The 12,049-nt window shown below is 39.3% G+C and overlaps 2 protein-coding genes and 1 pseudogene across 2 annotated transcripts; 1 reads left to right on the top strand and 2 right to left on the bottom strand.

Moving 5' to 3' along the window:
- LOC114297754 (golgin candidate 6-like) overlaps nt 1–12,049 on the bottom strand; it is a 141,695-nt pseudogene that overhangs the window by 71,938 nt on the left and 57,708 nt on the right.
- LOC145803271 (uncharacterized) lies at nt 2,454–3,833 on the bottom strand. Its single transcript, XM_082896565.1, has 5 exons — nt 3,444–3,833; nt 3,041–3,155; nt 2,831–2,915; nt 2,702–2,753; nt 2,454–2,561 (listed from the first exon to the last, which is right to left on the bottom strand). The coding sequence occupies exons 1-5, from the start codon at nt 3,753–3,755 to the stop codon at nt 2,454–2,456; spliced, it is 672 nt and encodes a 223-aa protein (XP_082752691.1). The 5' UTR covers nt 3,756–3,833.
- On the top strand, nt 8,068–11,849 carry LOC145803011 (uncharacterized). The gene is made up of 3 exons (XM_082896142.1): nt 8,068–10,051; nt 10,140–10,722; nt 10,832–11,849. The coding sequence occupies exons 1-3, from the start codon at nt 8,864–8,866 to the stop codon at nt 11,752–11,754; spliced, it is 2,694 nt and encodes an 897-aa protein (XP_082752268.1). The 5' UTR covers nt 8,068–8,863; the 3' UTR covers nt 11,755–11,849.

Below are 12,049 nucleotides of genomic sequence, written 5' to 3'. Positions count from 1 at the left end.
GAACAAAATGAAATTGTTCGATTATGAAAATCCAAACAATAATAACAAAAAATAAGCTGAATATTCGCTTTTATTTAAAAAAATACAAAAATCAATAATTGTACTTTTATATTTATGTGACTACTTACATCCTCTTTGATGGGTTGTTTTAAAAAATTGTTTTATTATTACTCTCATCCATTGTTTGATTTTGTTCAAACTTTTTTCTATTTGCAAATAATAATATAATAAAAAAAACAATGATATTTATGATAATGATGAGTTTTGGTGGAATGGATTGGAGTTTTGGAGTGAGGAAAAAAAAAGAGAAAATAATTGAAACTCGGAGAAAAAGATGAAGATATTTAAATATAAAGAATACGTATAATTGATTATGGTGTACTATGAAAAAAAATTATTTTAATGTTTAATATGTATTGTCTTTATTAATAAATTTATATTAAAATATAATAAAAAATAAAATTTTAAAATTTGAATTGAACGTACTGAGATGGGCAAGGCATGGGCCTCCATAGTCCTGTAATTGGACCTGATGTCAGGGGTCTGCATAGAACCCATATCAGGCCCAAACTCCCTTGGATAAGATATCAGCCAAGATGAGCAGGCCCCACTATTTAAAAACGAAAAAAACGTTGAGGTTGGGCCTCGTAGAAACATAAAATGGGCCTGGCCCAACCGATCAGATTTAACTAACTAATTATTCATTAGTTCATTGGTTCATGGATTGTACTTTTTGTTACAATAATGTTTAAGTAGAGTATAAAAAGATGAAAATTGTATTATTATTATTTGTTATTTTAGTAATCAATACGAGAAGGGTCCGTTTGGGAAGAGTTATTCCAGGCTTTTTTGGCTGTTTTAGTCATAAAAGACAAAATAGGTTATTGTAACTACAAAAAATAAAACATTACATCCAACCCATAATCATTACACTATTTTCTCACAAAAAAAGTCAAAAAAGCCAAAAAGTCCTTCCCAAACCAACCTTTTTAGCCCAAACTAAAATAGTCAAAAAAATCAAAAAGCCAAAAAGCCAACCCATTTTCCAAACGGAGGCGTAATAATAAGATTTGAACTTAGACACCACATCTCATAAATGAGTCTCCTCTAGAGGTTATAAGTTCGAGTTTCATGTAAGAGGTTAGGAATGATTTTTCTCTTTCCCTTTACATTTAGATATAGGGCAAAAAAAAAAAAAAAAAAAAAAAAGACCTAAGCTAAACAATTTTTTGGCTAAAAAAATAGTTTCTCTAAAAAAAAAAAAGAAAGTATTTTGGAAATCTCAACAAAATTATTTAAAAAATGTTTTTTTTAAGGTCTCTAATATTAAGATTTTATAAAATAAATGACATATAATATTTTCATAATAGTTAAGATCTCTCAATATTTTTATAGAGAAAATTCGACTCAGAGAAATTTTGCCTGACTAAGAAAGGCCGAAATTTTTATAAGTGGGGCAAAATTTCTCTGATTCAAATTTTCTCTATGAAAATGTTAAGGAACCTTAACTAATAAAAAAACATCTTAAACATCTCCTACGGCCTGAAGTTGGAGAGGAATATTTTATTAATTTTCCCAAAAAAATGATTTTACCTTCCATACTAGTATACTATAAGTAATACCACCTATGTTAACAAAGACACTACAACACTATTAGGGATAATATGATAATTTCCCATCAAAAAGCAAAAGTTTGAAATGACTCATCAGACTTTCTCCAAAAAAATAAATAAATAAATAAAAATAACAATTACCAAATACGTCATATTTTTTTTTGAATTGTAAAAATGCAAAAATAAATAAATAATAATAATAATAATAATAATAATAATAATAATAAAAAGAAAAATACTGAAAAAGCAATTGCCAAATTTATAGCTTTTTTCCCTAACGATTTACAACTCTACTTCTTTTAATTTCTTCTAATAAATATAGATATGAAATCACATCAAACATTATCATGTGAGATCACCATTCTTGAACTTGCTTCATAGAACACCTTTTTACGACTATGTTCTCGTCTACAATGTTTTGTCAATGAAACATTCTAAAAATGTCTTCTACTTGAAGAAAATCTTTGAAATGAAAAGCAATGTCTGGAGTGTGTAGTTGAGAAAGATAGCCATGAATTTCCAGAGGTTAAGGTACCAAGCTAGAAAGGGGCTTATAAAGGGTCCCAAAACCATGTTGTAAATCCTTAATATTACTTGTAGCACACCCTGTGGACTCTTTACGAACCCTACACAACCCACAAAAAATTGATCTATATTATTGTGTGATAGTGATAAAATTTAGTTTTGGAAATGTTAAGGAAGTCTACATACACTTTGTAGCAGTTGGAAGAAAAATGCTTGGGAGCACTAATTAGTGCTCCCACTAATTAGGTGGCAGTGGGTCCCGCCATTAATGATGTGATGTTTTGGTCTTGGAATTGTATTTTTTTTTTTGTTTTTTTACTTTTTTAATGCATTAGTGCTATTAGTGGTGATGTTTTTAGTGGAATGAATCATTGTTGCAGTTGGAAATGCATCGAATAGTGAAGTCACAATCTTCAATAAAATCTACGAATCTCAAAATAGAAACAAACGAATCAACAACAAAAAAATCAAAAATAAAAAAATAGTGGAATCTCAAAATAAAAACAAACGGATCCAAAAAAAAAAAATCAATAATGTTCTAAGGAGAGTCATAGTGGAATTACCAGTACTGAGCCTCCTGGTTTCATTGGCGACTCGATTAGAACTTGAGCTCTCCTGCATTATAATGTGCTCCATTATAATTGCGTAATAGAAAATTGAGGTGAATATTGAAATTGATTTTTATTTAATACTTGATGACTAGTTTAGTTTCGTCTTCTATTGAACATTCATAAAAACTGCAGCTTCTAGTGAAGGGGATCTGTTTCTTGCTCCATTCTGTCGTGGTAGTAGAACACATTTATCATCAAGTTTTATGTATCACTTAAAAAGATGCTTATCGTGCTGATGAGAAACAACATTGTTAAATTCATTTGAGACAACGAGAGATGAGATCGAATTACCTAGATGCCAAGTTACTCCAATTGTAAAATCATCTCTCTCGCACACGTGTCCTATCTTGAACTTGACATTTTGACCCATGCTCGTGATTAGTTGCCCTAAGAACTCCATAACCTCCTGCAGTTGCGTATAGAAGCAAATAACACAATAAAGTTGCTTTTGTTTTGGCGCAAAGAAAATGTTGCTTTACAAAAATTATTCTAGTAATTGGCAAATAAGTAGACAAGCACTAATGCTTCATTTGTTTAGACAAAAAACATTTTTATATAATTAAAAAAAAATCATTAATTTTAATTTTCAGTCATACAAAGTGTCAGAAAATGCAAAAAAAAAAAAATCAAAAAACGTTTTCCACGAAAGTAAGCATAGTTGCGTTTATGCTTAAAAGGAGAAATTGAGAAAGACCTTTTTCCCCTGGAATGGTTTGATGAATGAGCAATCGTCAAAATAACAATCATCAGAGATGAACTCGCGGAGTTTGTTCACATTCTTCTCATTGATAGAGGTATAGAACTGCTTAATTGAGTCAGATGAAGAAAGTGGATTTGGCCCAATATCATAACTGCTCACTGATGACATGACTACCTTCAACCTGTGTTCTCCTATGGATTGGTTCCATGTCCTTGCTTTCATGTATATATGCCGCCCTACACTCTTTGTGTTATTAATCTTAAGCTGACATGTTTTCATAGGCAAGAAACCGAGAGCCCCTACCATTGCTTTGGAGGGTGTAATCTACCCTGTGGCATGGCTTGAGAAGGCAGCTCGAGTAGCTATTGCGTATTCAGAACAAACAGGCACCACTGCCCACCAAAACTTGGTGTAGAGACATTTAAAATGTTTTGAGGATTATATGGAATGGGGTTTTTTTTGGTGGCTTGGAATCAAAACAAGGAATCATTCTTTGATTTGTAGCTTTTTTGTAATTGTCAGAGAACATTTTGTGCCTTGGCATGTAATCAAAGAACCATTGTTTCATTCAACATTGAAACTTGGACATAACCCAAAAGTTTAGCCTGGTGGTCAAAGTCTGAGTCAGGGTGTGGTTTCTCCATAGTTTCAAATTTGAAATCACCTAAATGTAAGTAATTTCTTGGGATCAGTTTATAATTAAGCTCCTATTAATGAATGGTGAAATTGATTTTGAAGTTAATCAGTTCATTAAGCCAGACACTATTAAAAAAAATATTAAAACCTGAACGGTCCTTGTAGGAGAGGGTTCAAGAAAAGAGTTAGAAAATTCGAAGATCTTCGAAGATCCTTGAAGAACAACTTCGAATTCTCTAGAATATGATGAGAGGCTTAGATTCTTCAATAATCTCAACTTAGGAACACGACAACAAAGGAGATGATGGAGATAAGAGATTGGGTGAAGAAGAAGGCAAAATGGCTAGAGAATAGAATAATGGCAAGGCTCTCCCAGGGATCTCCCACTTTCACTCTCAAGGTTGATAATGGAGAAGGGAAATTAGTTCTTTCCCAAGAGTTCAAAAATCTCCAAAATCCATCCCTTGTAAAGCTATGGGTGGGTGCTATTTATAGGCACCCCATGATGTAGGATGGAGCCCATGTGCAAGGCACATGGGGAATATTCTCTCTAACCACTTTGTCCGAGGAGGTGACCTCTCCGAGGAGGTGACTTCTCCGAGGATGAGAAAACCCCGAAGAGGAGATCAATCCCTCGGCGAACCCTTCTTCTTAGCCACACCTAACCAATGATCCCCAATCATCCCAAAGGGTCAGGGGTAGTCCCAGAGGACGTCCTGCCGCAAAAATATTGCCGAGTCTCATGGACCCCCCCGGGGTCGTGCCACCTCGACCCGGGTATAGGCTAGTTTAACCGAAGAGTGAATTTATCTCCACTCACCGTCCTCGGGATCGGGTCCTTTGTTCGAACTCCATTACGCCCATGGTTCTGGTGCGTAGATCCCGGAAAGCTCCGAGCCCGCAAGTGTTCTGGGACTCATTAACGGAGCGGCTTCTAGATTGCATCTGAATCCGTTCGAAGCCAAGTGCTTCGGATCTCTAGATTCGTAGGTCCGAATCCTTTCGAGTCCGAGTGCCTCGGATCTCTAGGCTTGTTCAACACCCTTTCGAGTCCGGGCCCGAGTAAGTCTCTAAGTCTCTAAGTTCGTGGATCCGAACCCCTTCGAGGCTTAGAGCGATTCAGCCCGTTTGATGGCGATAAATCTGGGCCCACCGATTCTTGGACTTGCAATAAATTCGGGCCCACTAATCTTGGGCTATTGGGCCTAAATAATTTAGTGGGCTCAAATTAGCCCCTCTTACATTTGCCCCTTGCGTGTATGAGAAATTTTAAATTTCTCAGACATGCATACTGTCATTTCTTCGGCCCTGTTTCGCATCACGTTTCCCAAAAAAAAAAAAAAAAAAAAAAACATTTTGTCACGACAGAGCCTATGGATAAAGTTGATGACGCACTTCAATTTACAGAAAAAATTGACAAGCAAAAATTTAATTTTTTTGTACTTTTTTTTTTTTTTTTTTTTTTTTTTTTTAACCAAAGAATAAAGAAGCATTTTTTTTTTTTTTTTGTCGTTTGGCATACAGCAGATCAATTACCTATATATACATTATTAGAATATACTAATAAAATATTCAAAGATAATGCTCTTTTTTTTTTTTTTTTTTTTTTTTTTTTTTTTTTTAACCAAAGAATAAAGAAGCATTTTTTTTTTTTTTTTTGTCGTTTGGCATACAGCAGATCAATTACCTATATATACATTATTAGAATATACTAATAAAATATTCAAAGATAATGCTCTTTTTTTTTTTTTTTTTTTTTTTTTTTTTTTTTTAACCAAAGAATAAAGAAGCATTTTTTTTTTTTTTTTTGTCGTTTGGCATACAGCAGATCAATTACCTATATATACATTATTAGAATATACTAATAAAATATTCAAAGATAATGCTCCTTTTTTTTTTTTTTTTTTTTTTTTTTTTTGATTAAAGAAAGGCTCACACGTTTTTTGGCAAACCTAATCAATACCCCCTCCTTTCTTTTTGCCTATAACCACCGACAGCACAACTTTCCTTTTCCTTTCTCTTTTCTTTTTTTTTTTTAATCAGTGACATGCACCTTCTCTCTCTTGCTTTGCATTCCATTTGAAGGCCATAGCCGCTGCTTCGGAAGGTGAAGTAAAACCACCAATCTGATTCCCTTCCAGGTGCAATTCTTGCAAGTCCTTGAGCTGAGCAAACGAGGTAGCATTTGGATACCAATTTTCAGGTATGCTTTTATCCCTCCTGTAGTAGAAGAACAATTTAATGACAGTGGAATTGGATGGATCGCACTTGACAGCTTCCCATTGGCAACAGTGTTCATCATACCAGCTTGAGAAAGCAGATCCTACTGGGCTGTTGATGGAGTCTTTTATTTGCAGTAGAGCAGCCCTTTGTTCTTCTAAGCACCCCCAGTTGAACCTAATTATGCTTGCATAGGTGAGCCAAACAAACAAACTCTTTATAATTCTCATCCTCCTTCCTCACACACACACACATACAAACACGCACATATGCACACCTTAATGGCTTATAGGATGAAGTGTTTTTCTGCTAAGTGAAAACAAAAACAGAGTGGCTAGAGAAGGAAAGCACTACTCAGGTTGTTGAGGAGTATTTTTTTTTTTTTTTTTAGGTTGCAGGTTGTTCATCGCGTTGCTGTTAGATTTGTAAATACAAGCTAAAAACCCTTTTTGTCAAACCTATTCTCAGCCCACTCTCTCTAACAGAGACAGATTCGGAGTTCGTCTACTGACCTCTCTTTGCTGCAACTCCGACCACTGTTGACTGCGACGGTTCCAACGCACACCACACACGTTCGCCCTCTCAACGCAACGTGTGTGGTTGCTGACTCTTCTGTGGTACCAGCGTTGCTTCCGGCTTCAACTTGTCCAACGCCGACCACGCACGTTCGCCCACTCAACGCAACGTGTGTGGTCCTGTCCACTGCCGGTGCTATTATTGATTTACTCCGGCTATCTTCGGTACTGGTTCCACCCATTCGTGGCCTATTTTCTGCTTCCCACATTGACTCTAACACAGCCGTGCACTTCCTCCGTTGGCCCAACCTGTGAGTAAGCTCTTTAAGTGTTTTGTTTATTTATTTATTTTATTCTTATATATGTATATTCTTTGTGTGGTGGCAGCACTACTTATATATATATATATATATACATATTTATATATATATAAATAAAATAAACAAATAAATGAATGAATCCAAGCAAGAACTTCCATGTTCTGATACATTAAAAAAAAAATATCGGTGATTTGAAATCCCAATGTGAAGCTTGAATTTGTTTGGGCTTTGTAATTTTTGAAATAGGCTGTGGGATTTATTTAACTGGATTTTCTGACTTGAAATTTGCCAAAGAAATTATGGGCTATTGTATAACTTGAACTATTGTTGCTGAAATTTTTTTTTTTTTTTTTTGCCGTCGTAATAGAATATTTGCCACTTGAATTGAGCAAAAAAAAAAAAAAAAAAAAAATATTGACTTGGGAGGAATATTCTTGTAGCTTGCACGTCAATCCATCAAATCTTGCTACTGATAAACAATGTAATATACTTCGGATCTCGGACCTGAAATTTGCTATTGAACTTCACTCTGTCCAAATTTTGAGCCCCGTATAAATTGAACCTTTAACATGGAACATAGTGACTTTGAGAAATTGACCCAATTGAACTTCATCACAAAACGACCTATGATATTGCATCTCTTATCGATGATGAAAACTGAAAATCTGTATGTTGTTGATACACATATCGGTACTGTAATTTGTTGAGCTTGAGGAACACCCGAGAAAAAGAATTGTTGATGACTTCCGGGGTTGAACCTGGACTCTTGGTGTAAAAAAAAAAATTCCTCGTAGAATTTGTTGAATTCATGGACTCTCAGAGAAACGAATAGTTGATGCCGAAATTTCATTCGAATGTGTTGCTTTAATTCCAATATTCTGAATTTTAATACGGTCAACTCCTTACTATTTATACCTGTTATTTCAGCCATATGTCTTCTCAAAAGAAACCCGTAGCTCCGGGGTCATCAGAACCGGCTCTCATGAAAGAGAGGGATGTACCTCTGGCATCTGAGTGGAGGAAATCTCCTTATTTTGGTCGGAAGGATCCCTTCTGGCGGGCGGCTACCTCCACCACTTCTCTTCTATCTCCAAAGGCGGCTCCATTATGTCTCACTGAGGACACTGACTCTGGACATGAGGCCCTCATTTCTCCTTCCTCGGTGCTACGCTTTCGGATTGAGCGGGGGGACTTTCCATACTGTTATCCTCAGTTCAAGGCCTTCTCAAACCCTCCTTTTGGTTGGCGGGAGTGGGTCGATGATGTCCTCTCGGACAAGAGCTTCTGTCAGCGGCTTCAAGAGGCCCGACTATTGATCCCAGTGAAAATATCTCGATCCCTATCCATCCGTCGCAACAATGCTAGCTTGGAAACCATGGCTCTTCGGTGGAGCACCGAGACACACACCTTTATACTTGGCCAGCACGAGATGGGGCCCACCCTTGAGGATGTGTTCATGTTGCTGCGTCTGGAAGTGACCGGCCCTGATGCCTTCGACCCTGAGCAGACACCCCCCGAAGATGATTCTTTGATCCAATCTCTGAAGCTAAATCTTCAAACTTGTGGTCGGTGGAGTTCCGTTTTTGATGGTTCAGCGAGGAGGACTAGTTGAGTAAGGACGGACCGTGCCTCCTATACTGCATGGATCCGCCACTTCTTCAAAGATCTTCAGCCCTTGGCCAGAGATGCTGACCCTGACTCTCGGGAGTATGAGGTCGGTCCGATGTATGACTCCAGGCTCTATTTCTTGGGATTTCTGGCTTGCTTCCTTTCATTCTTCATTCTTCCGAGCACGCCTCCGGATTCCCTCAATCCTTTCGTCTTCCCCTTGGCAGTCAGGCTCTTCAGAGGAGATCGGATCCCTTTGGCTCCACTATTTCTTGGGAATCTCTACTATCGGCTGGATCTACTACATCGAGATATGGTTCGCTCCGTGGGTCGATATGAGCCTGTCTCCTTTATTCACAACCAGTTCCTGCTATGTTTCTTCTTCGAGAGGTTCCCAAAATTTGCCCCTGCTCCGACTGTATTTGAGGCGGAAGTTCTTCGGGAGATAGTGGATAAAGATGGCATCCCCGTGCTTGATACTGATGGATCTCGGACATTTGAGAAAGCGAAGTCTTGCCAGCCGTTGATTACACGGTGGTCACGTACCATTTCCACCTTATCCTTGAATACTCTGGTGGATGATCCCCAACGCTTTGTGGCACAGCCGTATGTATGCCCACCTGTGGGTGTGGCCACACCGCTTATCTATCATGGTTCCTCCCGCTCGGTGTCCTTTCCTTTGCCGAAGAACATCCCTGCACCTTTTGTTGATATGCTGATTATGATTCGTCCGAGTTCATTACCGGTGTGGCATGAGGAAGGCGTTGATAGTGCCGTTTATAGGCCTGACCGCGTAGCATGTCAATTCGGGTTTGATCAATGTACCCCGGGGCCAGCACCTCCTTTATTATCATTTTCAGCGAGCTACGGGCGCTTCAGTCGCGGGCTTGTACACACCGTGCTTCCCATATCCGGCTCTTTGACGATGCCAGGCTTGAGCCGAGTAGGGGGTTTCACCCCCTCTTTTAGGCGGTATTGGCAGAAGAATATCGATGCGTTTATTGCATTTGTCCAGAGCAGACCGACCGTATGTTTGCCTCCGCCGATTTATAAAAAGGATTCTTCTCTTCGGCTACCCGAGAGCCGAAAATCTGACCACATGTACGAGAGTTTCTTCACCTCATCTGCTCCAACTGACCCTTCTGCTCGGGCATCTGCTTCTAGCTTGGCAATTACTTCTCCGGAGCCAGTCCCTTTGAATAAGGCCTCTGGTCCTCGGACGACCCGCCTTAAAAAGATGGCTCACAAGAGGACTTCTGATGCCAGTCCTTCCGCTCCTCGCCTTTCCAAAAGGCTTCATGAGGTACCCGAAATTTTTGATTTGAAGCTACTTTCCTTTTTGCGACTATACCTTCTAAAAATGAAAACTTTTATTTGCCCATGTTGTGTAGGATCCTGCGGTTGTTGACGTTCTCAGTACCGTGGCTCCTGGCCATGCTGCCTCCCCCAGGCCGGACTCAGACTTGGACGACACCCTCCCTTTGTCTGCAAGACTTGTGAAGATGCGCACCTCTCGTATAGCAGTTATAGATGATGACGATGATGAGGCTGAGTCCTCCGACCATTTTTGTGACCTTGTTCCACGTATGCGTCGTCACCGCCCTACCGTAGCTGAGGAGGAGCGCTATCTTGGTGACGAGGTTATTGGGGCTCACCGTTCTGATGTTGAGATTACTGGAGGGACTGATGCCTCAAAAATTGATGCCGTAGGCCATGCTTCTAGAAGCAATGTAGAGGCGAGGTGCGCCTCTGGGAATGGTGTGGAGGTGGATGTGCTAGAAATCTCTGAGACTCGCTCTGGCACTTATGGTGATTCTCATCCTCCGGCCCTCCTTCCTTCTTCAGGGATGACTGCTACTGTTCAGGCTTCATCAGACATTGAGATCGATCAAGTGGTCTCTACACGACCAAGTGACTTTGTTGATGCTAGGAGTCCTTCAGTTGCCCCTGCTTTGCATATTGATTCTCCCTCTGGTGATCTTTCTTTCTGAAGTTTGTCATTTACTTATATCTGTAAGAAATCTTTACTTAAATGACTTTCCTGTCCCCTACCTCTAATAAGGCCTTCTTATCTTTTCTTCAGTGTTAGCTGCTAACGGGGTCTTGCCTTCACCTACCTCAGACTCTGCTCCAGTGTTAGCTGCTACCGGGGTCCTGCCTTCACCTGCCTCGGACTCTGCTCCAGTGTTAGCTGCTACCGGGGTCCTGCCTTCACCTGCCTCGGGCTCTACTCCGACTCTCTTTGTAACTCCTCACGGTTCTCCTTCTCAAGGAGGGACACCTGCCTTTGAGACGACTGCCAGAGGTTCTTCATCGCCAGTGCCTTCGAATATTTTGGATCTGAATCTTAGTGATTTCCACATTGATAGTGATGCTTTTGGTCTTTCCCCTTATCGTTCGGCATTCTCAGGCTCGGGACCTCTGCCGGGAGTTACCCCTCCGGGTGGTTCATCTAACCCGATAGACATTGGGGAGATTCCTGAGACTAGCAGCTTTCCGGCCCCAATTCCTCCTTCAGCTTCTGGCAAAGTATCATTTCTCCATTATTGGGTAGCTCCTGAGTTTGCTTCAGTTCTACAGCTTGTGCATTCAAGTTACCCGGAGACCTTTGCTTCATTTGCTTGCCAGTGTCCACTCATTCAGACTGCTCTTCTCGAGTCTTTTGCCACTATCTTATATAGCTTGGACAGGCAACGGTTGTGTGACCTTAATGGGAAAGTAGTCGAGACGGCGTATCAGGGGATCTCTGACATGGAGCGTCACCAAGTGGACTTATCATGGCTTCGGAAGCGCCTGGATATAGCTTCGAACGCCAGTCATCAGCTGGAACTTATGTCTGTGCTTGCCTCTTATCGCACCTCTATAGATGAGATAAAGGCAACTCTTCGTGAACTTGAGTCGGGTTATGCTCGGGCCTTGGAGACTTTAGAGGCACACTCTACTGTTTGTCCTCCAGATGTAGATATGACGGGCAGCTTCTTCGAGGGTGTCTTTAGGAAAGATTGAGTTTTTTTTTTTATCATTACTTTCTTGCCCCTTTCGATAAAAATGTTTTATCTAGGACAATGCAATGAAATGACAAAATTTTTGTTGTTTGGATATTTTCGCATTGTTTTCTCATTCTACTTGATAAAATATTTATTTCGAATGATAGAACAATCATATGCACATGTTTATAAAAGCTGAAATATTCTCATTAGTTCTTCAACTTTCTTGACAAAAGCATAATAGACTCACTGTAAGTGATGGGATAAAACATACACCATAGAGAAAACCAGCTTCTTCATAACGTAAGGGAAAT

This window comes from Camellia sinensis, chromosome 11 (assembly GCF_055761805.1).
Source record: "Camellia sinensis isolate YWXY chromosome 11, ASM5576180v1, whole genome shotgun sequence".
Lineage (NCBI taxonomy): Eukaryota > Viridiplantae > Streptophyta > Magnoliopsida > Ericales > Theaceae > Camellia > Camellia sinensis.
Note: the sequence above shows the minus strand (reverse complement) of the source record. Positions and strands in the feature narration are given on the sequence as shown.